Source organism: Leopardus geoffroyi, chromosome C3 (genome assembly GCF_018350155.1).
Source record: "Leopardus geoffroyi isolate Oge1 chromosome C3, O.geoffroyi_Oge1_pat1.0, whole genome shotgun sequence".
Classification (NCBI taxonomy): domain Eukaryota; kingdom Metazoa; phylum Chordata; class Mammalia; order Carnivora; family Felidae; genus Leopardus; species Leopardus geoffroyi.
Genome location: NC_059338.1, coordinates 47,026,240 through 47,054,118, shown reverse-complemented (window position 1 = coordinate 47,054,118; position 27,879 = coordinate 47,026,240). Strand labels below are relative to the sequence as shown.

Below are 27,879 nucleotides of genomic sequence, written 5' to 3'. Positions count from 1 at the left end.
AGTGACGTCAGATTTTAAAACTAAATGCTCCAGACACCTACTGCTAGAATTTTTATTTCTACTGATAGATTCCTAAGGTGGGATAGTCAAAAGAGAGTGAAATTTCACATTTACCATAGACATTCAAGTTAAAAATTCGGTCTTCTTCTCCAGCAGGATTAGTAGCGACGCATGTGTATTTCCCCACATTGGATGGGAGAGCTCCGTAAATGTTTAATGTGCTGCCATCTGCAGTCACCCTATAGAAAACGCCACAATAAAGGCACTGAGATGATTCATGTGAAGCTTAGAGCTTGAAAACTCACTCTGGGTTATTGTGTTCTTTAAAGAAATACCACCATAAAATGCACCTTCATCTTAGATATATAATGGTTCATATCTTTTTCACTAAGTATACAGAGGTCTGTTAAACTCAGAGCTAGTGAAACTGGAGATTTCAGGCAACCAACTGAAATTCTACAGAACCAACTAAAATTCATGTCCTATATCTGCCACCTCCTTATGAGAAAAACTGGAAACGAATGAAATCAGATTGGGAATTTCTCTATCCCAATCAAAGACATGTTTTTCTCAAAGTTAATATACTTTTTCCTTACCCATAGAAAATTAAACAAAAATTATTAAACAACATTTATTAAACAAAATTTTTTAAAAATTCTGGTATGAAATTTGAAGAATGTTACAAGAAACTAAAAAAATATCAAAAAGTAACTATATATGACTTAGTAATATTTTTAATGGGAAGGAGAATAGGATAGCTTATTTAAACCGTGACAACTATTTTGTGGAGGTGTATTTTGCAAAATTTTTCTACACATTGCTAGAGCTTTTTCTTTGAATTACATAATAGTAAATAACTATACTGTTAGATTGTCAAAGATATTTAAGTTAAGATTATTGCATTATTTATCCCCTTCACACACCATTAATTATCAAATAAAACTTTGATATAAAACTTCCTGTGTTTTAGAAAGAGATTAAATGGCTTTCTAAAGTTATTCCTACAATAGTGATTTTACTAGAATCTTCCAATGTCAAAAGTAAATGCTCCACTTCTACCCTATCATGTTATGACATATGATTGCCAAAAATTACAATATTATCTGAGTCTAATGTATTTTTCATTTTCAAAATATTAATTTTAAAATTAAATGAGTTTAATCATATGAATAAACAAAAAGCAAGTTGCCATAAGCAAAGGGAAATGGAAGCTGACCTTGAAAAAATTATTTGATTGGCAAATTGTTCCACTTACAAACCATACATACTTATTTGCAGAGCTGTTAACAAATAACCAGTAAGTTAGATATAAGAACAAGTGCATTTGGGATCTTATTGGAAGAGACGAGTGACTGATCATAAATTCTTAGGTGCAAATATTACATAAGATCTTGGGTCCTACCACCTTTCTGGTGCTTGGCTTGCAATATGGTTGATATCAGTTGATTTAATAAAAATAATTAAATACTTGTTAACTATTGAGATATGTCCACACCAAAGAAATAAAACTTAAAATGTATCTCTAAAATATTATTTGGCAATGTACTCAATCTTCTAAAGGGAACAAATATCTAAATTTTAATATAAAATGACTTCAAAGAAAATAACATTTACTTATCATTTTTTAAATCATGTATATTCAATTCATTGACTAGAAAACAGTCCAAACCCTAAATCTAAAATATTGATTTAAAATTATAAAGTGTATAATACATTTAATTAATGCTTATTTATGCATCTGATTCTTCAAATATGTGTATATAATGGGGCTTTTGTGATGAAGTAATCTAGTAGAGATTAGAATTCTGGACTGTTCTTCTAAAGGTATTTGTTTTTGAAAGTAGCAGGAGCAGGAAGCCCTGGAGAAGGAAGTGGGAGCAGGAAGCCCTTACCATGTAATTATCTCATCTCTGTATAGTTTGTTGCATGGGTAACAAGTACCAGCAGAAAATGGGATTTAGACAAATCACTACAAGGAATGAACTAGGTTATGATGATATTGTCTCTTTTTGCAAAATGAGCCAAGCACTCATTGAGGCTGATGGATGAGGGAAATGGGCGCGCGCGCACACACACACACACACACACACACACTTTTAAGCAATTCTCTAAGGAGGGTTTCTGTGTCCAATTCTTCAAAATGTTATCTTTTCTCTTTCTAAATACAATGATTGCCAAATTCCCATGGCACTGAATTTGGTATTATTCATGTGAAATTTGAAGAATAAAGGCATTGAAGAATATCTTACAATTAATGATGTAAAGATTCTTTTAAAACATACCGGATTCTTTCTGTTTCACTGCTATTTATGGGCTTTCCATCTCTAAGCCATTGAATAAGTGGGGTGGGAATGCCACTTGCCATGCAGGTCAGCTCAACATTTTCCCCTAGAAGAACACTGACTTCACTTGCAATTTCAGCACCAGCAATACTTGGAGGAACTTTGGGAAAATGATTAAGATTCTCATTAACAAAACACAAGATTACAAATTCCAATGAATACAATAGAATCATAGAACAAAATGCCATCTTTATTTCATATTTTTCCTAGATTGTGGTTAAAGATCCAACTATTGTTATCCTCATAAATTATTTTATTTGTTTTTATACTTATTTATTTTTAATGTTTAATTTTTTTTATTTTTAAGTAGGCTTCACGTCCAGCGCAGGGCCCAACATGGGGCTTGAATTCACAACCCTGAGATCAAGACCTGAGTTGAGATCAAGAGTTGGATGCTTACCCTGCTGAGCTACCTACGGGCCCCTATAAATTACTTTTAAATGAGTAATGATTAGAGGAAACAGTTCAATAATCCTGTTATATTTGTAAGTTGATACAATTATTTAGTTACACAAGCTAGTGACAAATCTACCTCATGGGCACCCTTCCTGGCCAAATGAATCAATTTTAGATTAAATCCTCAATATAGTTCAGAATTAGAATAGCTCAGGAGTGTGTTTTATGAAATCTTGGCATCAATGTCTGAGAAGAGTATCTAGGTTGGTTATTTCTCTCTTCATAATGCAATTTAAATATTATTCATTCTGAACAATGGATAGACTTGTAGGTTTCAAGATCCAATTATTTCTTCTATACTCTTTCTAGCCAGCTTTGCTTTTCACGTTAATGATTTGATTGAGAAATAATGTCTAATAAAAATATTGACAATGGTATCAAGCAGAAACACATCTGAATTCCTCTTCTAAATAATTATGGTGGTATGCTGGAGGTAGTGCACACCAGCTCGCAAGAGCCAATTTTATACATCTTCCCTACTCCATTTTTCAGTGACGTCATATTGGGAGCTTGAAATGGGTCACAATGGGAATAATTACACCATAGAATCTGGCAAATGATTGGCTACAAATAAGGACCTTTTTGTCTGCAGAGTCAGTTGTTAAATATTTAACAGCACATCCCTACGTAAATTTGCAGAATTTACAGTTACTAAATTAGTCGAATCAATAGGAGTTTTAATGAGACTCCTAAAATGAGTAGCTAATATATGACAATCACTGGACTAGGCCCTATACATGTATCTGTAGTCCTGAGATATGATTACATACATAAAGTATCTGATGAAATGTTTGGTCATCCCACATTACCCATGATTACCACTTATTATTGTTAATGCATTAACTAAATTAGACATAATCCCTGACCCTGAATCTCTGAATAGTTATTTTTCTCATCTTGCATCTGAAATCTCAAAGCATCCCTAATCAGAGAAACCATCGATAGTCATAAATTTATTTCAATTTTTCCTAGTTTTAATTTTTAGTTGATGGTTCTTAATCTTACTTTGCAATATATACATTTATGAAATCATTACGCTGTGCAACTTAAACTTATACAATGTCATATGTCAATTATATCTCAATAAAACTAAAATAAATATTTTTGAAGTTAGCTTTAGCAAAGCACAAAATAGGTAGAAAATATTCAATTACTTTTATAATTTATGAGAAATTCTTTTCATAGTAACTGTAATAAAATCAGAAAAAGCCAGCATTCAACTTAGTTTCAAGTTAGACTTCTACTCCAATTTAAACATTAGGCCAAAAGTAATAATCAGAGGTTTACTGAAAATGGAAAGTATGAAAGTTCTCCCTCCATCCAGTGGTCAGCATTATGTTGAAACATAGTAGGTGTTAATTAAGTTGATTAAGTGCAGAATGAATTAATGCTCCTATGCTCACCCCAAAATAGTAAAAATTCCATGCTTACTTGAAATTTAACCAATCCCTGACTTGCAGTTAGAACACAGTACAATCTCTTCATAAGTTAATCTTACTTATCTATATAAATAAAAGCAGATCTATAGGCTTGGCTCAAAACAAGTTATACCAGACTAAAATAAATAAGTAATTCAATAGAATATATACTATTGGAAAATCATTTCAGTAAAAATGAAAAAATATAGAGATTATGACATATCTATTATTCTTTTTTCCAGTTATGACCATTTTCATGAAAGTACAACTCTACTGATAAATATAGGATAGAAAATTGACAATATTTTTTGTATATCTAAAGTTATTTTGTAAGTCACATCATTAGACAGTGCTTATATCTCAACAAAACTGGAAAAAAGAAAATATCCAAAAAATTACAAAGAAAGGTATTTTCAATCAATAATAAATGATCTCTTTAGATGTAGTCTTATTTGTTTTATAGGTAGAATATAATAAAGAAACTGAAGGTGAATCAGAGTGTACCCCACATACCTTTTTACAATTTTTTTAAAGTAAGCTTTATGCCCAATGTGTGGCTGAACTCACAAGAGTCACATGCTCTACTGACTTAGCCAGACAGGAGCCACCCATACCCCACATACCTTGAATTGAAAGAAGGTAATTTTTCTGTGCTTTTCCCTCCATATTTGATGCAATGCATGTATAGTTTCCACTATCTGAATGTTGAGACCGGGCGATTTGGAGTTTGCTACCTCCAGACAAAATATGTACTTCAAGTGAGTCAGAATTTTCTAGAGGTGAAAACAAAGCAAAACAAAACATAAAAAGCTCTTATTTTAACGTCTCTGCAATTCACCATAATATATCTTATTTTATGTGGCAACTATAGTTCTTAAGTGTTCTTCCTTTGTACTTTCATTTTAAATGGGATACCTCTTTGAAAAAACAAGAAAGAAAAATCTCTACGTAATGAATACTATTAGTTATTATTAGTTATCATTATTAGTTACTAGTAATTAGACTTTCTGAAGTAAACACAGCTATAAGCATAGTACTGAAAATGTACTAGTTTCTTCATTAGTAAATTAAGGGCAAAAGAAAACAAAACAAAAAAAGCACAGCTATATTACCGATGGGCTTGTGGTTCTTCAACCAGGCTATCGTGGGAGGCGGGATTCCAGTGGCATCACATGTTAAGGTCACAGGATTGCTGATCGTCTCAACAACCACTTCATTTTCAGGCCCTTCGATACTGGGTGGCACTGTGAAAAGACAGAAGAAAATGTTGTGTCCTCATTAAGCTAATTCAGGACACTTTTGCATTTGCACATCTGGGGGAAAAAGAGCTGTATTAGAGGCAGATGCTCACCATATACATTGAGGTGGAAATTTTTATCATCCCGTCCTGCTACATTTATAGCTCTACATACATACTGGCCTGTGTCAGATACCTAAAAGAAAAAGATACTATTGTATGTGCTCCATTAAGTTACAGATGACCAATCACACTGTTCGCGTGTAGATTAAATCATAAGTCATCTTTATGCTCCAATGCCCCAGTTCTTTTTTCTTTTTTTTAGTTTTATTTATTTATTTTGAGAGAGACACCATGAATGGGGGAGGGGGAGAGAGAGAGGGAGAGATAGAGAATCCCAAGGAGGTCCACACCATCAGCACAGAGCCTGATGCAAAGCTCCATCCCAGGGACCATGAGATCATGACCTGAACCAAAACCAAGAGTTGGATGCTTAACCGACTGAGCCACCCAGGTACCCCTCCAATGTCCCAATTAATTGCCTTCTACAATCCTGCTTTTAAAAAATAAATAAATAAATAAAATTTAAAAGATAAATAAATAAAGAAAGAAAAATAAGGTCAATAGCATTGATGATGCTGTTTTTAAATAAGAATTATTTGTCACTGCAGTAAAGGGAATGCAACTGCCAATGCTTTATTCCACAATCCCACCAAGGAGTCATGACACACGAACAAGAATAAAAGATGCACCTCAGCTTCCTTGATCTGCAGCATTTGTCCATCTGCTAAAATCTCCAAGCGAGTGGATTCTGTTATCATCTGCCCATTCTTATACCAGGTGATGACTGGAGGGGGCACGGCATTCGACTCACACTCCAGTGACACTGAGGTCCCCTCTCTTACGTTAACTACAGAAAGAGATTCACTGCCATGATCTTTAATGCTTGGGGGCACTGAGGGAGGGAAACAAGAGCAGAAGGATTTTTTTTGTTTTTTCATTAAGATGCTGAGATATAAAATCTCTAATACTAGTTTAAAAATGAAAGAATTTTATGAGGAGAATAAAGACAAACCATAGACAGTCAGGGAAATTTTTTTCTTGCTTTCACCAGCTTGGTTGATAGCAATACAAGTGTATTCACCACCATCAGATACCTTGGCCCGAATAATTTGCAGAGTTCGACCACCTGTGGGCAAATACAATGCAAACTGAAGAGCGGCATAGAGGCTGTTTTATTTTTATTTTATTTACTTAGTTTTACATGTTTATTTATTTTTGAGAGAGAGAAAGAGTATGCAGAGGGGCAGAGAGAAACAGAGAGAGAGAATTTTAAGCAGACTCCACATGTCAGCGCAGAGCCTGATGTGGAGATCGAACCCACGAACCATGAGATCATGACCTGAGCAAAAATCAAGAGTTGGACGCATAACCCACTGAGCCACCCAGGTGCCTCTAGCAGTTGTTTTAATAACTATTTCTGTCAGTAAGATAAACAGCAAAATATATCCTTTTTCTAACAGTGAGATTTCCTATTCAAAAGCAAAGAACTAAATTGAATTGAGTGTCTTTGATCCTTCCTTTCCCTTTGATTTCAGTATTTATTCTACTTCCTTGTAAAGGAAGAAATTCAGAAATTTTTTCTCTCCAGTAACCATAGAGAGTAGAACTGTTTGATACAGGTTCTAGCAAGCACACAGTAATTACACTATAGTCAAGATATGTTAAATCTCCCACAGTGTAGAAGTGATTCTCTGTTGGTCTATTTATCTATCCTCAAGGAGCTTTAGGATTGATTAAAAACAACCACTGATTTTATCCAATGAAATCACCCTTTTACTAGTCTATCACCCACAAGGAGTCTATCACCCACAGGTTGTTCCTAAATGTCACAATTTCTTGAAAGTAGACCTTGTTACTATACATTCTCACTAAAACCATAAATCTGTACAATGTTATCCTAATGGCCCCAAATGGGTAAAGAGAGGCATTTAATGTGAACAAATAAAAGGAACAAGATAGGGGGGCCTGGGTGGCTCAGTCAGTTAAACATCTGACTTGGGCTTAGGTCATGATCTCACAGTTCATGAATTTAAGCCCCATGTGGGGCTCTCTGCTGTCAGCATGGAGCCTGGAACCTGCTTTGGATTCTCTGTCCCCCTCTCTCTTTGCCCCTGCCCTGCTTGCACACTCTCTCCTCCTCTGTCATAAATAAATAAACATTAAAAAAAAAAGGAACAAAAGTTTGGGAAAAGACTAAGTTGATGCCATTTGTATTGAGAAAAGTGAGAAGGTTTTGCCCACCTTTTTAAGAGTAATAACTTCCTTACCAGGCACAATGAGAGCATTTGTATTTAGCTTGATAGGCTGTTCATTCTTGAGCCAGCTGAGATCAGGAGGTGGAAAACCAGAGACCTCACAGGTCAAAGAGATGAAATTGTTCACCACAACAGTGAGATTTTCAGGGTTAGGACCGATGACACTTGGAGGAACTATAAAAGTAAACATATTAAAAATGAAATCTGATATTATCAGCAATACATATTCCAATTTGTTAATATAAGCCTGATCACCATAGTCTGCTAACACACTGACTTAATGATACTGTTATTTTGCTGTTTCTTCTAATTCCCTAACGCCCTCATCAAACTAATTTCCATCAGTTTTGTTTTTCCCAATTGAAAGAGGATACTAGAATTTTCAAAGACAGAATTATTGTGCATTTTATGTGTAAAATGTAGCAGGCAATTCCTAATATGGTTTTGTTAATGTACAAAGAAAGACCTAACAGCACTTTTTATTCAGTACATTTGAATATTCTTGTATTTAATATTACATTTTTATTTAAGGATTTATCTTAGTGCGTATAGCAACAGTAAAGTAGAAATTTAATTTTAGGGTGTCTATCAACAAATCATACAGGTTATTTTGATGATGTAAATAAGTGACTTTCAAGATGAGCAGAAAATTTAAGAAATAAACAATGTTATGGTTTATTGTTCAAAACAAAAAAAGATTTCCAAAAGCAAAAGCAGTGCAAAGAAAAAGTGGAATAAAAAAGAATAGGATTAATAATGCAATGCTATTTATGCATATTAAAACATACGTATATGGAATAGATTTTTATAAGAATACACAGACATAGATGGTATAACATCTTAACACATTCGAATGGTTTTCTATGAAAGGAGAGGGTAAACAGGAGCAAGAAATGGGCATAAAAATGAACTGATTAATAAATAAAAGTAAAAATGGGTCTTGTTCAGGCCAATAATGAGAGACATGAATGCAATTAACAGAACACTCATTATATTAAGATGAAGGTCTTAAAACAACATCAAAAACAAAAGCAAAACATCAAAAAGGTAAAATTTCTTTTACTATCACATGGTTGTTTATTTTTCACCCACTAATTAATTTTAATATTCATTCATCATTCATTTATTAGACATTTATTAAATATTTACTGTATTTCAGACATTGTGCTAAGTGCTGATGCAGTGTGAAAATGTAATAGATAATGCCCACATAGAGTTAATAGTTTGACATTAAAGACAGACATTGAACTAAAAATAACAGCTAACATTTTTTTGAATGGATATGCTGTGCTCGGCACTGTTCTAAACACTGCACAAATACCATCACACATACATTTCACATATACTATTGACTCCCCATACAACCTTATGTGTTAAATACAGTTCTTATCCTCATATTAGAGATAAGGAAGTGGAGACAGAAAAGTTGGCATCTTGCCTAAGGCTTCACAACTAGTTACTGGAAGAGACCTAAAGACTGTTGTCTGGCTCAATTGCCCTTATTCTTAGCCACTGTTCTATACTGCCTCATAATTACAAATGTGATAAGAGTCAATCAGAAGAGTGGGTAACAACAGGGAACTATCCTAATCTGGGGATCAGGAGGAGGAAGTGACATTGAAGAAGATACTGAAATATGAACAAGAATAAGTTAAGTGAAAGACAGAAAATGGGTGTACTTCCAGAAAGAAGGCACAGCATATACAAAGATCCAAGTGGAGAAAAGAACACAGCACCTAGAAGACTAGTGTGACCAGAGTTTGAAGAACAAAGTAGGGGAGATGCACAGAGAATTAAAGGACTAAGCAAAGGTAAGATCTTTTTTTTTTTTTCATTTTTTTTAAGGTTTATTTATTTTTGAGAGACAGAGATAGAGCATGAGCAGGGGAGGGGCAGAGAGAGAGGGAGACACAGAATCTGAAGCAGGTTCCAGACTCTGAGCTGTAGCACAGAGCCCGCCATGGGGCTTGAACTCACGGACTGTGAGATCAAGACCTGAGCCGAAGTCAGACACTTAACTGACTGAGCCACCCAGGCGCTCCCAAAGGTAAGATCTTATAAGGTCTCTGGGACCCATTCATTAAGAATGCTAAGGGGCGCCTGGGTGGCGCAGTCGGTTAAGCGTCCGACTTCAGCCAGGTCACAATCTCACGGTCCGTGAGTTCGAGCCCTGCGTCGGGCTCTGGGCTGATGGCTCAGAGCCTGGAGCCTGTTTCCGATTCTGTGTCTCCCTCTCTCTCTGCCCCTCCCCCGTTCATGCTCTGTCTCTCTCTGTCTCAAAAATAAATAAACGTTAAAAAAAAAATTAAAAAAAAAAAAAGAATGCTGAAATACAGCCTCAAGAATGGGGAGCTGAAGAGCGTTTTAATCAGAAATTAAGATATCAATCTGGCCACCGTGGAGAGAACAAATTATGAGGCTAGAAGGGATTCAGAAAGGCCAGTGAGGAGACCAGTGCTGTAAAATGTGTGACAGATGTTGGTAGCTATGCCTGGGATGGTGTCAAAAAGGATTAAGAAAAGTGAATGGACTTACAGACATTTCATAGAATTTTTAGGACTTGATGTTTTGAGGATAAAATTTAAGGAAGAGGAGAAGGAGTCAGGGATGACACCCAAAAGGCAGGGTATAAATAAGGGGTATAGGTGTCACAAAAGCCAGAGAAGAGTATAGTTGAAAATGATAGTGGCAAGCATGTCAAATGCACAGAAATAAAAACGATAAATCCAGGAAGTGCCTCTTGGACACAAGGATGTCATTTGATGAATTCAGTGAGCAGTTTCACTGGTGATGTGAAGGTGAAATTTGGAATACAGTGGTGGAATGAGTGAGTGGGAGCGAGGAAATGGAGACATTAAATATATACAGTTATTAGAAAGGCTTGTTTTGAAATTGGGGAGAAAGCGAGGGAGGCAGCTGAAGAGAAAGTTTAAGTCCAAGGGGAATATTTTGTTGTTGTTTAAAAATGGAAGATATAAGTAAATTTAAGTGCTGTTGGGAAGGAGCCACAAAGAGGGAGAATTTCAATATTCAAGAGAAAGAGAGGAGATGATGAGCTTTTGGAGGAGGCAGTGGACAGGGGTCTAGAGTCAAGTTAGTCTTTGGCCTTTGGAAGGTAGAGGGATGCTTCGATCTTCTGTGGTAATGGGGAAAGAAGTGGCACTAACAGATGGTGGTAGTACGCTCCATTTGATGGTAGGAATTTGAGGTGGTTTCTGGGCTATGCCTTCTCTTTTCTCTGTAAAACAGGAGGTGAGGGCATTTACTGACAGAAAGCGAGAGGGGGCTGTTTATGGACTGAATGTGTACATACCCAGCCTTGCCCTTCCACTCCCAATTCGTATACTGAAGCCCTGACCCTCACTGTGGCTGTATTTAGAAATGGTACCCTTAAGGAAATAATTAAGCTTAATGGGGTTGTAAGGGTGAGGCCCTGATATTAAGGATTGTTGTCCCTATAAGAAGTGACATCAGAGAGTTTCCTTGCTTTTCTGGCCATGTGTGCTCAGTGAAAAGGCCTTGTGGGGACAAAGTGGCCAAAGCAAGCCAGCAAGAACCTTTACCAGAAGGCAAACCCTGATGGAACCTTGATTTTGTACTTTGCAGCCTCCAGACAGTGAGAAAATTAATTTCCCTTGTTTAGGCCACACAGTTTCTGGCATTTTGTTATGGCAGCCCGAGCCCGCTAAGCCAGGGGTCATCTGAAGAGAGGGATGAAGGTGAGAGAGAGTCACTAGGGAGCAGACATAAGAGGAGGAGCCCAGGCAGTATGGAGAGCCCAGTTCAAGATGATACCTATCAATTTATAGGCACTGATGTTCCTGACTCCAAGGGTTCCTCCAGCCATGGTTAGCCACCTAGGTGCAGGTATGGTCAGAGGTGCAGGTATGGTCAGCTGTGGAATTTACTGAGAGGTAACACAGCAAAATAGCTAAGTTTAAAACCTCTAGAATGAGACTACCTAAGTTAAAATCCTGGCACTGTATTTGCCAGTTCTGTAACTTTGGGCACGTAACTTAATCTCACTAGACCTCAGCCTTTTCATCTGTAAAAGAGGTATAAAATGGTACCAACCACCCGGGATTATTGAGATAACTAAGTGAAATAGCATACGTAAAAACTTGGCACAGCACCTAGTAGGTATCAAGCGGAAGATATGTTGTGTTGTTAGAGGCAGAGCTGAGCTTTTACTGAACAAGAGCAATAAAAAGACCAAGAGAGGTGGCTGAAATGCTCTTCCATTAACAGTTAAGCTGGACATGAAGGAGAGTGAACACAGAGAGCTGAAAACCCAAGGGCCCGCAGACAGTCAGAGTCCAAAAGAAGCAAGCATTGTTGTAGTGGGAGATAACAGGTGGTATGGTTTTAAGTGAAGATAATTTAAATTATGTCTCTCCGAAATGAATTTTCTAATTGTAAGTATGGGTTCCTGACTGTAATTGGGGTTCAAAGTATCATTAACTGATGAACGAGGAAACACCCTCCCAAACTCCAGTCCTTAAGGGTAAACTCTAGTGGCTGCCGCCTCTCCAGGTAGCAAGGTTCCCACTTCAGGTGTTTTTGCTATGCATTAGGAAGAAGCAATGGGGGGCGTTAACCATCAGACTTGGCTCAGGTCTTGATCTTGCAGTTCCTGAGTTAGAGCTGTGCTGACAGCTCAGAGCCTGGAGCCTGCTTTGGATCCTGTGTCTCCCTCTCTCTCTGCCCCTTTCCTGCCTGCACTCTCTCTCTCTCTCAAAAACAAATAAACATTAAAAAAAAATTGACTTAAAAAAAGAAGAGGCAATGGATATGAAAAAACACCAACTATTTATTTTGCAACTACAACAACTATAGATAGGTTCAGGGAGACCAAGATCTGTAAGAAATGACTATTTGCCTATAACATCTATAAAAGAGTTGTAGGATTGGGGATGAAGATACAGACATAAAGATAACTAGCACAAGGCAATATATGTAATTGCTATAATGGGGGTTTTGATCACACGGAGGAGGAAAAATTAATTCTGCTTTGGGAATCAAAAAATAATCAACATTTTTATTTTCAACATTTACTCTACTGCCCTTTACAGATTAGAATGTATGCTTTCACAATGATCATATTTATTTAATTACTCTTGAGAATTCACAGCACATTGTTTTGTGTTTTGCTTAGATGTACTAATTAAAAAAAAATTGTGAAGATATTTATTAAGCACCTACTGTGTTTTACCCATTGTGCTAGGTACTGGGAATACAAAGATAAAAATGTTTCAAATATTTGTTACAGAAACACCAAACGAGGCTGGACGCCAATATTCCCTACAAATCACACCATGGAAGAATATCCATGATGCTAAATAAAAGTACTTTGGAGGGAGAAATTTTTCATGAAATGTCAAATTTCAGCTATTTCCAACATGGGCTAGGATTCTGTATGTGCATCCCACATGCAAAGGAAATCTTTTACGATGATTGTTCACCATTTCCAATTTAATATTCCCAAACAGATGTGGGTCATGAAAATAGGATTAATCATTTGCAGTTGACATCCAACTGCTTTCTTTTTTTCCACACTTGCCTAAATAGTATCTCAATAGCTTTTTACCAGAAAATTAGTATTTATGCAGTGTCTAGCATATAGGTGTACTGATGGATTTTGAGAATTATTTAACTACCCAAATGACTTTTTCTTTTCCAGGGAGTATACCTAATGGTACTAGAGGATATAACTCAACATGAATTCTACTTTTGAGGACAGAAACTGGTTCCGATCAGGGTTAGTGGGTAAATTTTTATAAGTAGAAGAGCTATATTTGGGTCTAACTTCATAAAAACAAAAAAATTTGGGGGAGTTTCAAATTTTGATTCTTTTTTCACTTTCAAAGTAACTAGTTTATCCTAAGGGACTGAAATAATATAATAACAGGCTTCCTAGAAGATTTGTACTTTATAATCCTACTGGTTGTGATGGGAAGAACATAGGAGATTGAATAAATGCAGACTCCACACATTATTCAAGTGAAAAATACAAAAGAAGTCCACATAATCCAAAACACAGTTTTCGTGCTTTTTCCAGCGTATGCTAAGAAACGTTATTGGAACTGAGCTCTTACCGTGAACATTGAGGTTAAAATATTGTTTGGCACTCCCAGCTCTGTTCTCAGCAATACACACATACCTGCCGATATCTGTTATTTGAGTGTTCAGAATCTAAGGAAAAAGATGAAGACATTTCAACTGAAACTTTTAATAAAGCAACTTTTCATATTCATCATTATGTTTCAGAATAAATATCACATACCTTTTCTGATTAATACCAGATGAGCACAAGAAAAAGAAATTTTTGTGTATAATAGTGCTGATGCCAGCTTTTATTAGGTCAATCAAATATTTATTTACAAAGATTTCCAATCAGAAAAGGCAAATTAAAAGAATTAATGTTTATTTATTTTTGAGAGGTGGGGGTGTGGAGGGGCAGAGAGAGAGGAAGACACAGAATCTGAAACAGGCTCCAGGTTCCAAGCTGTCAGCATAGAGCCTGACGCAGGGCTTGAGCCCATGAACCGCGAGATCATGACCTGAGCCTAAGTTGGATGCTTAACCAACTGAGCCACCAAGGCACCCAAGAAAAATATACACATGGCCATTAGTGAACAGCAATTTGGGATATTTATGTGGTTTTCATTATTTATTACCAATTCTTTACTAACACAGGGGAAGTGTTGATCTACAGGGAACCTTACACCACCTGGGATTTTATCATCAGAAATAGACTACAGAAAGGATTATAATAATTTACTTATAATGTGGTTTTTATCACAAGGTCCGTGTTGTAGTAAATTTAGGGGTGTGCATGTGTCAAAAGTACAGACAATTTTTGTAAGAGTTCACACAAAAGTGTAATAGTGGCCACTTCTGAAAGACAAATACCATATGATTTCACTCATATGTGGAACTGAAGAAACAAAACAAACGATCATAGGGAAAACAGAAAGAGGCAAACCAAGAAACAGACTCAACTCTAGAGAACAAACTGATAGTTACCAGAGGGGAGAGGGGTAGGGGGATGGGTTAAACAGAGGATGCAAATTAAGGAGGGAACTTGTTGTGATGAGCACTGGGTGTTGTACACAAGTGTTGAATCACTAAATCATATATCTGAAACTAGTATCACCCTGTATGTTAACTAACTGGAATTTAAATAAAAACTTAAAGAAAATAGTGGTCCCCTCTGGTAGGGAGTATAGAATAAAGAATTTTATTTTACATTCTTCTTATGGTTAGTTATTTTTATAAACATAATATTTACAAACCAACAAAAGTATCTTTTAAAAGTGAAAAAGACTTCTTATAAAATACAAAGTGAAACAGCTTTTTAAAAATAAGATTTTTTTACTTTTACCTGAAGAATTCTTCCATTAGATAGAAATTTATGATGCCCATTTTCTAGCAAGGGCTGTCCATCTTTTTGCCAGGAATTCTTTGGTGTGGGGCTGCCACTGGATAAACACTCCATCAATGTCTTCTTATTCACCAGCACGGTGACCTCTTCCGGAAGGTCACTACTTGCTCCCTTAATAATCGGTGGCACTAATAAATGATTGCAACAAAAAGATAATGACAGGAGATAAGGTCTTTTCTCAGTTATTCTAATCTTGTGGCAGTTTTCAAAAGTATGGCATGATAACAGAAGAGCAAAGTTGAAGAAGAAACATTTTACACCAATAACTTAGGGTGATGATAAAAATGGTGTGAATTTGGGTTTACCTATCCTGGACTAACCTCTTCCACGACTTTCGTTCCCATTTAGCTCAATCCCAATCCTTCTCCAAATTATCTGACCTTGTTTCTCTCTCAGCCCCTTCCACTATGCCTTCTGGGTTTTCAAGCATACATATAAGTAGAATCTGCATGAATGAATATTTAAGTCTGGTCACCTAGACAAGCCAGATCAATTACATCTTTAAAGTGTATTTGGAATGTACAGATTTGGTTTCATTTTGCAAGGGAATTATCTGGGCTTCTTAAGTGTGTTTCTGCAGCCTCAGTGTCCATGGTATCAGCATCATCTGGGAGCGTGGTTAGAGACAAATTTGGGGGGCCCACTCAGACCTCTTCAATGGGCATCTTTAGAGAGGCCAAGAAATTTGTTCAGGTGATCTTGATGTACACTAAAGTTTGAGGAGTCACATTCTAGATTTTCCTGCATATATTCATTTGCATTTAAAATAATACCACAGAATCCAGGTGCATACCTATCTTATGTTAGACTAATCCATTATGAAAAATCATATTACCCATAAAATTTTAAAAAATGGAAATGTTTCATAAACTAGAAACACATGTATTGGCTTGCTGTTGTAAATGTAGAAAATTTATCTTCAAAGTGAACAATCATTTTATTTTATTTGGAAAGCTTAGTTATTTTGTTTCATTCTCTTATAATATACCATAACTTTAGCAATCAGTAAAGACTATATATTTAATGTAGATACAGTCCTGTGGTATTTGGGTCTTTCAAAAACTAAACTGAAAGTCTGTAAAGAAAATAACCAAGGCTACAAGGTACATATTAGAATTTCAATGTTACTTTAAATGCAAATTTTCATATTCAAAGTTATATGATTTTTACTATACTCTAGATAACATAAAATATAACTTGAACTGCAGATTAGTAAAAACTGAACTTGAACTTCAGATTAAATGTGCCTGTCACTAACCCCAATACCAGGAAAACTAAACAAATGGGATGTTGGGACATAAAGATTCTATGTTTTCCTCAACTTCTGCCTGGGGCTGAACCATCAGGAGATCCCGGAGGTCCTGGAGGTCCCAGAGGTCCAGAGCTCTTTCTTTGACCTGCTCCTCCAGCTGTGTTGACCCATCAGCTGGCTTACACCATTCAGAATCATTCTCAGTAGAGAACCTTGGAGTAGCACATAGAAGGTGAGCCTCAAACACTGTGAAACATCCCTAATTTAGACAGAATTTGGGGTACAGTTTCTATTTTTTGTTTTGTTCCAGCTCTCTAAACTTATCTCCATCATGCTGTGCAACTTCCTCTTAATTAAAATAGCCTGAAGGGATGAACATCTACCTTTGAGTACTCACCCCCCAGGTTCCATTTCAATTTCACTGACTCCCAGTCCTTCCCAATACCACATTATCTTGCTTCTTTATCAGATTCTTCCACTGTGCCCTAAACTCTTTCCAAACTTAGGTCAAATTAAGTCATGTGGTCTAGGATACTCCTTCACACTTCTTGGTCATGTTAGTACTGATTTTCTTTTTTTTTTCTTACCACTATCTCATAGACTTTAAGGTCTATCTTGATGACCCATCCAACCCTAATTAGTTCATCTCTACTCCACGTCAGCCAGTCCTAGACAGCCATACCTTGGACCACTCAATATTAACACCTCTTCCCTTTGCAAGTTATAAGCTCCCTGAAGAAGGACCAATGTCTAGGATATTCACTACTATGTCCTTAGTGCCTGGCACATAATTGAGCAATCAACAGATACTTGTCAAATATATGAATTTGGAACTCTAGTGTTCTTTCTTCCACCTCTTTTCAGGCTTCCTTCCTAAGCTGCTCTTTGTTTGCACTGAAAACTCTAGCCTTTCTAATCTTTCCTCACTTATAATCAACCATCAGCTAAATTCCATCATTTTCCCTCTTGCCCTGCCCAGACCTCATAGGGGTCATTTTGGTGATGCTCTGTCTCACTAGTTTCTGCCCTCCAGTGCTTCCACAATATATACCTGTTTACCTTGTGGCACAACCCCGCCCCACCCAGATAGAGCACACTTATTATTATTATTATTATTATTATTATTATTATTATTATTATTATTTTACCTCTACCTCCAGGTTACTGGGGATGCTGTGGAAGGAAGGGTGGCTGCAGAAAGGAATAACTGAGCCACATGGCTCTAATTTCAACAGTTGACTGTCCATCACATCCTCTATGGTGGTAATCACTAAACTTCTCTGTTTTCTGCAGACCCAAACACCCCTGCCACTGTTTTTCTTGCTCTCATACTTAATGAAAAGGACTAAAGACATTTGATATGCATTTCCCCATTTCTCTCCTAACCATTCCAATGAATGGCAATTCATTACCACGAAAGGCTAATTAACTCCTCTTGGTTCCTAGATTGAATTTTTCACCTGTTCTAGGGTCTTGGTCCATCAATTCCTGCACACCACCCTCCCCCATCCACACACACACTTGCAATTTTAATTTGTCCCGTTCTGTTGGATCACCTTCTGTGGTCTATAAGCAAGCTCAAATCTTTCTTAAATATGTTTTCTCAAACAAGCTGTTTGTCCTAAAATTCTACTCCATTTCTTCCATCCTCTGCAAAATGTCTTAACAGTACTCTATATTTGTTTTCTTTCTGATTAGTTGCTCAAGATTAATCCTTTTGTCCTGTGGCTTTCTTTGTACCATACCACAGTATCTAAATCAATCTTTTGAATCATATCAATGCTTTCTTAGTTTTAAAGCCAAATGGACTTTTTAAGTTTTTCTTTTCTTAAATTTGCTTTAGCGGTCAATACTAGATCCATTTCTTGATAACCGTTTCCATGCCTTGGATTCTGTGATAGAATAGTATGTAGTTTACTGCTTTTCATGAACTTCTCAGATTGTTTCTTCTCTAACTCTGTTTTCCTTTTCCTTTTCCCTACTTGTTAACAATCCCACCACAAACTTCTTTTCATCTTCTCCTACTCTATCTATAAGCCTTGCTGTTGGAAATCTCGTGCCCTTGAATGTCACCTGTTTGTGGATAACTATCAAATCTACATTCTTAGTTCAGTCTCTCTCTGTGCTGAAGTTTCTTATTTCCAACGACCCTTTCAATATTATACCTAGGTATCTTTATCTTGTAACATGCCAAATTCAACATGTCCAAAACAAAATTGACTTCCTTCTTCCCAAATAATGTTGTTTTCCTACATCTTTTATTTTTATTATTCTTGCCACCATTTTCTTAATCACTCAGAATAAAATCTAAACTCTTTCATGCTGATGGCGTCCTGTACATTCCCACTGCCACCTCTCTAGATCGGTCTCTTCTAATGGAAGCAACTACTTGTTTCTGCTTCTAGTGACATCACCTCTCTTTTCTCTTCAAGGTACAATACTTCTTCCATTCTCAGTTCATGCATTCAGATGGAGATCACTGCAGTCTAAAGATAGGCACATAAACTAGGCCTTAAACAGCCCGCTTAGCTGCTATGATTGGTTCACAGGTAGAAATGTGATTCATGCTTGGCCAATTAAAGCCATGAAAATCCAATTCTAGGACTTCAGTTGTAAATACTAAGAAAGGCTTTCATTTGGATGTGAAATTAGAAAGTTGTAAGAGTAGAGCTCCTGGGGGCCAACTTGTCAATCTGGGGGATCCCCTCCCCCCCGGAGAGTGATGCTAGTAGGAAAAAAAACCAAGAGAAAGAGGAAGGTTAAATCTGCTTGACCTCTTTTGAGCCACAGAAATCAGTTATGATGTAAGTCAGATCTACCCTGGGACTCTTTCGCCTTCTGAGTCAATGAATTCTCTTTTTTTTTGGTTGAAGCCAGTTTGTTACCTGACACTTCAGGAGTCCTAACTAATATGTTCTCAATTTGTATAAGATAATTAATTCCTCAGTAGCTCTATCACTTTCTGATTATCTTTACAGTCTTTAAAGTGCTCAGTGCAACATCGTGCAAACATTAGTTCCTCCAAAAATTTTTTTGAGTGAAAGAATGCACAACAAACAAAGACTCACAGAGTACACGAACGTCATACTGAAGGGAATCTTCTCCGGCCTCATTCACAGCCACACATGTATATCTCCCTGCATCTTCTACTTTAGCTCGGGGAATCTGCAACACTCGCCCACCTGAAAACAGATCCCAATATATTTACTTCTCTAAATCCTAGAGTGAACACTGGTCATAAACAGAGACGCAGTTTTTCAGGTCTAATGACTTCCTTACATTTTCTTTCAAGGTTCTTATTTCATCTAATGGTTCAGTTTTAATCTGACATACCATTTTTATAACAAACACTGCATTATTGATAAGTGATCCAATATACGAATCACATCTCCTGAGAGACAAATAGCTCGTGTTATTTCTTCCCAAGAGGGTAATATTGCTCTGTCTCATCATATTTCATGTGGAATGTTATTATGTAGTGACTTCTTAATTTTACAGTTTTGAACATATGTAAAAGAAGTTTACAATGTCTGAGGCAGGTACAGGTTTGAGAAAGTGAGAGCCAGAGATGCAAAAGTTATAAAGTATATTATAATACATACAGATTTAAAAGAATAAGTGCATATTTTTAAAACATTTCACAGATATATTTTCAAACTCAAAGTTTCAATAATTGTGTAACAAATTTTTACCTATGTTTACCATTTATATTTCATTCCACTTATTTTAGTTCTCTCTATATATACTTTATTTATTTATTTATTTATTTATTTATTTATTTATTTATACATACAATCTTTTTTCTGAACCATTTGAGAGTAAGTTGGAAACATGGTGCCCTTTTCTCCCTAAATATTCATAAATCTGTATTTCATAAGAACAAGAATGATCCCTTATATAATCATAGTACAGTGATCAAAATAAGGAGACTTAAAATGAACACAAAACTACTATTGAACTCACAGTTCGTATTCAAATTTCATTATTGTTACAATCTTTTATAAAAATTTTCCTCCAAGCCTACATCCAATTTCAGATCATGTATCACAACATTTAGCTAACATTTGTATTTAGTCACCTTTTTAAAAATTTTTTCAAGACAGTCTTTTATTTCATTGAAATCAAGTTTACAGGCCATGGACTACACTGACCTTAAGTGTACAATTTGGTACATTTTGACAAGCTTCTTTGAATGTTTGTTAAAAGAGAAGCCTTGAAAAGGTTATTAATTCCACAACAATTTAAACATCTTCTTTTCCATCAATAAACCATGCAATAACTAAAATATTTGAAATTAATAATCATAACTATTGATTTATGAAAAATGCATTTAATAAAGTGAATAGCAACTATTTGCAAGCAGATTTTAGAATTTATCATTAATAATGTGTAGAAACTGAACTGATGATCTCATCACACCATTAGAGACATGGAGTGTGAAGGAAGCCAAAGAACTTCTTAAGTTGACAGAATGATTCTGTAGCAGATCTGAAAATAACCTAAGGTATGCCAGCCCATTGTCAAATTCTCAGCCTACGCTCTTAGCTTGAAGGTTCACAGATACGAGGGGCATTTGGCAGCTTGTGTCGGTTAAATTACATGGCCAGAAAGCTGATCAACTCAACTGAACTAATAAATAAGGAGAAACACACTTGGCAAAGACCCCACGTTTCACTCGGTTCATAGCCATCATTACCTGGTAGAATCAACACTCTATCGTTGGAGGTCAGAGGGCGGCCATCTTTGTACCATGTCAGTGTTGGGGGAGGAGCAGCATTTGTTTCACAGTAAAGGGAAATGGGATTGTTGATGATCACATCCTTGGCTTCACCACTCCTGCCAGCATCCAGCATGTTTCCTATTTCCCAGAGTTTCTGAAAACTTGGAGGAACTATGGAGGAAAGACACAACATGTTAGACACATGTGAATGCTCGGGTTAATTAAACAAAGATCTTGGCTGTATTTTCACAAGAATGACTTGTAAATGTAATAAATTAGACAATGAGAAAATATTTTCCAGTACTTACACACCTACCAACTCGAGTCCTGAGCCAAAAAATGTAGTAGACAGCAGTCAGAGTTGGTTTTCATGTGGAAGAACAAGAAATATGGGGCTCAAAATGCCATGCTCATGCTTTGCTCTCCCTATTAAAGGTCTTGGAAGATGAAGAGGCCTATTTTCAGGGAAGATATGCCATAATATGCATGGCTAGGAATATGATCATAGTGGGAAAAACTAAATTTTGAGGAACCATTAAAAAAATTCTAGCTCAACAGAGATCATTTGCCAATGATTTGTCTTACTAAGAAGACTAAAGAAGTTATGCAATCAGGATTGATAACTGCATTAGCAAAAATAATAGGACATTCTCAAACATTTCTGAGGGACAAGCATGAACTTTCTAGAAGGCAATTTTCCTGCACATCAAAAGTATTAAAAAAGTGTACAACACTTGACCTAAAATTTCCACTATTAGTAACTTATGAAAAACCACAGATGTCCAAAAGTTTTATGTATAAAGATGTTCAGTGAAGCATCACATGAGTAGTGAAAACTTGGAAACAACCTAGACATTCAACAATAGAAGTGTAGTTAAATACATATTTTAATACTCAACTGATAAAATGGGTACATCATTAAAGAGCATGTTATAAAAAGCATATATAAAAGCACAAAAGTAACAATATCAACAACTATAGCAGGTACCACTTCTTAAACGTTTTTCTAAGAGTTTTACATACTTTTCTATTTTATTATTTTATTATTTTATTTTAGAGAGAGAAAGAGTGTGTACGCTCGCACGCAAGCAGGGGAGGGGCAGAGGAAGAGAGGGAGAGGAAGAGGGAGGGAGAGGGAGAGGGAGAGGGAGAGGGAGAGGGAGGGAGGGAGGGAGGGAGAGGGAGAGGGAGAGGGAGAGAGAGAGAGAGAGAGAGAGAGAGAGAGAGAGAGAGAGAATCTCAAGTAGGATCCATGCTCAGTGTGGAGCCAACATGGGGCTCGATCCCAGGACAGTGGGATCATCACCTGAGCCGAAATCAAGGGTTGGTTGCTTAACTGACTGAGCGACCCTAGTGCATGAAACTTTTACATATTTTATGTTATTTAGGACTGTGTGGAGCCTGACACAGGGCTCGAACCCACCAACTGTGAGATCATGATCTGAGCCAAAATCAAGAGTTGAACTCTAAAATGACTGAGCCACCCAGGAGCCCTTTTAAATTAAGGCATTAATTTCAAAACATGGAAACTAAGGCTTAAAACTTGCCCAAGTCAAAAAGTTTGTAAGAGCCTAAATCATCATTCAATTTCAAGTCTGACCATTTAAAATTCCATACTTTACTACTTTCTTGCCTTCCATGTAAATGCTATCAAACAAAACCTTCATGAAAAAAAATATTAGGGGAAAGCGCATGTAATAGAAAAGTCTGTATCATGTGACCCTGATTTATAAATGAAGTATACCTTACAAAAAGATACCAGAAGGAAACATAAAAATAATAGAAGTAACCCTGAATAATGTATTATTTCTTCCTCAATTTCTCAAGTTCCAGTGTTCAATAATGAATTTTTTTTTTAATTTTTTTTTTCAATGTTTATTTATTTTTGGGACAGAGAGAGACAGAGCATGAACGGGGGAGGGGCAGAGAGAGAGGGAGACACAGAATCGGAAACAGGCTCCAGGCTCTGAGCCATCAGCCCAGAGCCCGACGCGGGGCTCGAACTCCCGGACCGCGAGATCGTGACCTGGCTGAAGTCGGACGCTTAACCGACTGCGCCACCCAGGCGCCCCTGAATTTTTTTTATTGTCAACACAAAGATAGGTATTTAAAATAAACCAGTGAGCACTGGGTGTTATCTGTAAGCCAATTTGACAATAAATTATATTAAAAAAAAGTAAAATAAAATAAGTCGAATCTCTTTTTCATTGCTTTGATAGATCATATAAGTTAAATTATACACAATAAGCATCTTATCATTACCTTGTATATTCACATCAAAATCCAGTTCATCTTCACCTGCAATGTTAGATGCTACACAAGTATAGCGTCCAGTATCTGATATTTGAGCCTCCTTTATTTGAAGTGTGTGTCCGTTTGCAGCAATAGTAACATGATCATCTGATTTAAGAGGCTGTGATTCAATTATAATAATGTTACCATGAAGTATTCTAATAAATCCTCTAAGAGACCATACAGCTGCTACTTTTTAGGATATTTTAATAAATAAAAATAAATTACATTTCCAATACTCGAGATAACAATAATTTAATTAATTTACTTTAATTAAACTTTTTGAGTAATCACATTTTTATTTGTTGAAAATATTGCTTATATACTTTACCTCTGTGCCCGGTTATTTCTGGGTGGTACATTTATATATCAAATCTATTGTATGATAAAAAAACATTTTTACATACCATATCTATCCATGTTGGAAAAAATTATTTATCAGCTGATTCCACATTGTACTAAAAAAGCATATCTTTTACTATAATTCTGTAGAAAATTTCAGAGTTTTTAAATGAAAGATTGGGGGCATGAATATTCTCATTTGATCTAAATATCACTTATTGGTCATTCAGAAACATTATTACTTCATAAATGGAAATTTGTAACCTAGAGATATTTATGTTACAGTGTTTGATTCACAGTATTACTATACTTATATGGCACACTAACTTACAGATATTTATATTACAATGTTTTATTAATAACATCACCTACACTTAATAGAACATTTCTCGCCTTCTAAACATTTCCATTTACACTAAGTTCCCTCTTATTCCTTCAAGGCTTTAAGCTCCTGGCTCACTGTCATTCTTTCTAATGATACTTTTCTCATAATTCTTGGTGATTTCAACTCCCACATAGACAGTTATCCAATGCTGTGTGCTCTCAGCTCCCTGACCTCCTCTCCTTTAATTTTTTGTCCCCAATCCTCTCTCAGCCACTCAGCCAGTCATACTCACCCTTGTAATTACCAGTAACCACATCTCTTTATAATCTCACTTTCAAGTTCTCACTCTCTGACCACTACCTCCTAACTTCCTAACTTACTTCCTCTAGCATCCCAACTCCAATAAATTCTTGGTCCCAAGGGAAGACTCACACTCCACAGACCTCTTTTCACTGCCACTCACTCTTTTCCTGACCCGGTGAAGGTCTATTATGACAATCGCTCCTTGCATAAGCCCTCAACTCCTTTTGCCTTCTTTCCCTTTATTTTATTTCCCTGGTAAAAGTCTAACCTTGGTTAACACTGGTCTGTCCATTCTGAGTATCCTGTGGTCTATTCAAAGACACCTCTCCAACAACTATGTCCTCTGTCACCTGCATCATCATCAAATTATTTCTTTCCACCGGATGATTTCAATCTGCATACAACATGCTAGAATTTTCCCCATTAAAAAAAATCTCTTTAGAATGTAGCCTAACTCCACATTTTTCTACTCCCCTTTATAGCCAATGACTTTAAAATGTTTTCTACATATGCTGTCTCCATTTCTATGCATCTTTTCTTGAATCTATTCCAATAAGACTTTTACAGTCTCCACTTGACCAAAATGACATTGTCAGAATCACCAATGACATCCATGTTGCTAAATTTACTGGTCAGTTCTCTCAGTTTTTATTTAATTTGTGTTCATTTTGAAAAACTTTCCCCCCCCTCCTATCTTTTGGGGGACTTCACTCTCTGCCCCACAACCTCTAAATGTTGGAGTCCCTGAGGCTTAATCCTCAGACCTCTTATCTATCTAAACTCACTCTCCTATTGATCTTATGCAAAATCTTGGGCTCATCTTTGTCTTACAGTTTTCCCTCACATCCTGCTACCACCTTTGTCCAAGTAGTCACCATCTCTCCTCTGGACCACTCTTTCTATCTTCTCTCAATATGGAAGCCAACGTAACCCTTTTAAAACCTTAAATCAGATCATATTGCTCTTGTGTTCAAAATTTTCCAGTAACTTCCTACCAGAATAAAGGCCAACTGGTCTACAAGGCAGTATGATCTGTCTCCCCATTAATCTTTTGCTCACAACTGCTGTGCTCCCATGGATCACTGCACTTCAGCCAAAATGCCTTAGGATGTTTGTCCTTGCTATTCTATCTACTTTAGAATATGTTCCCCTCAGGTATTTTATGTCTGTTTCCTGCATTTTCTTTGAGTTTCTGCTCAAATATCACCTTACCAGTGAGGTCTTCCCTATATAAATAAGAGAGCATATTTACTATTCTTCTTCCTGACTGAATTTTCTCCATAACATTTACCCCATCTGGCACATTATATGCTGCACTGGTTTGTTTATTTAGTGTTTGTCTCCCCAAACTTGACACGAGGAGAGACTTTTGTCTGTTTCCTTCATAGCTGTATCCCCTGAATCTAAATCGTGCCCAGGAAATAGTATGTGCTCAATAAATAATTTGGGAACTAAATCATTATTAACATTATATCACTTAAATAAAAATAATATAATTTAAATTTTCTATGCTAAAAAACCCTTTAAGGCATGAATAAATAACTCAAAGATTTAAAACTTATTGTGGCTAACATGACCAATGTGTTTGGTGTATTTTCTCAAAAGTGCTGTTTTACTGAAGTAGTGCTGCTTATCTGAAGAATCAAAGAAGAAAGGATATGGAAAACAAAAACTGGTATTTTGGGGGGCACACATTTTAGAGAACCAATGGTAAACCCTGAAAAATTTAGCAGTTTAACTAAAGCATCATAACTGGATCAATTTCAGAGTCTGGATTTGGAACTGTAAATTAACCATTCATTATGATATTTAAAGAAACGAAAATGCCTCATTCCTGGCACGATTCTAGTCTTTAGTCAATGTTCACATGGGTATGTGTTTGTGTGTGTATGTGTGTGCATGCGTTGTAACTAAAACAAATAGAAAGGTTCTAGATAAAATTAAAAACAAAATAATAAGATTTCAAAGGAGAAAGGAATTGTTTCCAAGCAAACTCATCTAGAATTGATATTGTACCATGAAGTGTACTTGCAGTCAGAAAAGACACTATAAACAGAACATGGTGGGAATTCCATATTTTTCCTCTCCAATGGCTACCAGATGAAGCTGCTTACTTTATAAGAGACAATTTTTTTTTCTAGCTGCCAGTATTGCAAAATCTCTGTGATCTGAAAAAAAAAAAAAGCTATATCTGTCTGCATCTTAAATCCTAACTCTGACTTGAACTTCTACAGCTGGAATTTAACTGACCATTTGGTTGATTATGTGTATAACAGGACAAACAGCAGCTTAGTTATGCCACATCTCTATTAAGCACAGTGTTAACAACAGCCAAAAAAAGAGTCTACTTTGGTGTCAAAACACTAGCACATCTATCTTTAAAACATACATGGAAGAAAAGAAGTTGAATGAGAAATGAGGATGTATAGTCTGAAAGTCAGATCACATAATGGAAGGAAGTGTCATTATTTATAGTTTCTCATTGCCCCTAGTTAACTGAATTGGGCACTTAATCATCACAGTTAGCTATTTTTCTTCCTCTTATAATGTAAAACAGGTTACCTTTTGTAAAAGAATTATAGGTCTTCAGAGAAAACTCTGAATAAACTTAGTACCCTTGTTATATCATTTTAATTTGGCTTAGCACTGTTCTGTTTCTTCTCCACAAAGTTTGCTTACACTGTAAAGCCACAGAACACAAAAACTGTTCCTCAGTGGGAAAGTGGCTGGAGTTTTATAGATGACTGCTAATGTCCACAAAAACAATCCTTTAAACTTTCCTGTGATGGAATAGTGCTAAGATTGTTGAAATGGTTCAATTTCTAACAGTTTTATATTCTGGGAGCATGGGATTGTGCTGGTTATAAGGTGACATTGATTCTCTGAGTTACTGGTGCCTGTTTTTTTCCTTTTTTTTTTTTAAACTTAATTGGTCATTTTTGTTTTTAAGAAACTATTCGCAAAGGAAAAAAAAAATGTGTGACTGGCCTGTCCATCCTTGTACCAGCTGAGAGAGGCAGAAGGAATCGCGTAAGCTTCACATTCCAAAGTCAGCGTATTGTTTACTTTGATCTTCACTTCTTTAGGGGAAAGACCTGGCCCCAGTAGGTCCCCTTTATTGATGATGGGTGGAACTGCATGAAAAAATGAATATTCTTAGAGTAAGCACTGGTTCTTTTATATACATGGACTATCATGGAAATCACACCGGCAATTACTTAAGAAAACAAGGAAATAACTGAGGCATTTGCTAAGCTCTTCTTCTCCCATGGACCCAAGAGCACATCTTATGAAATGGTAGTGTTCAGATGTGAAGGAAATGTGAAGGAAAATATCTTCTTCCCTTCATTTGAATACTGCCAATGCGTCTAATTAGAACCATTGCTTCACAGAACCATTACTTTCATTTTTCCAGGTCCCCAGACACAGT

General features: G+C 36.2%; 1 protein-coding gene across 5 annotated transcripts in view; it reads right to left on the bottom strand.

The window, feature by feature from the left end:
* Positions 1 to 27,879, bottom strand: part of HMCN1 (hemicentin 1) — a 483,427-nt gene that overhangs the window by 88,404 nt on the left and 367,144 nt on the right. For all 5 annotated transcript variants that reach the window (XM_045452692.1, XM_045452695.1, XM_045452691.1 and 2 more), the window contains 14 exons: positions 27,438 to 27,583; positions 23,450 to 23,600; positions 21,164 to 21,358; positions 19,536 to 19,649; positions 15,156 to 15,343; positions 13,867 to 13,963; positions 7,784 to 7,945; positions 6,529 to 6,642; positions 6,206 to 6,408; positions 5,568 to 5,649; positions 5,329 to 5,460; positions 4,840 to 4,989; positions 2,283 to 2,442; positions 115 to 239 (listed from right to left, as the gene is read on the bottom strand). In XM_045452692.1, the coding sequence (XP_045308648.1) occupies positions 115 to 239; positions 2,283 to 2,442; positions 4,840 to 4,989; positions 5,329 to 5,460; positions 5,568 to 5,649; positions 6,206 to 6,408; positions 6,529 to 6,642; positions 7,784 to 7,945; positions 13,867 to 13,963; positions 15,156 to 15,343; positions 19,536 to 19,649; positions 21,164 to 21,358; positions 23,450 to 23,600; positions 27,438 to 27,583 (2,019 nt within the window). The remainder of the gene's footprint in view (positions 1 to 114; positions 240 to 2,282; positions 2,443 to 4,839; positions 4,990 to 5,328; positions 5,461 to 5,567; positions 5,650 to 6,205; positions 6,409 to 6,528; positions 6,643 to 7,783; positions 7,946 to 13,866; positions 13,964 to 15,155; positions 15,344 to 19,535; positions 19,650 to 21,163; positions 21,359 to 23,449; positions 23,601 to 27,437; positions 27,584 to 27,879) is intronic.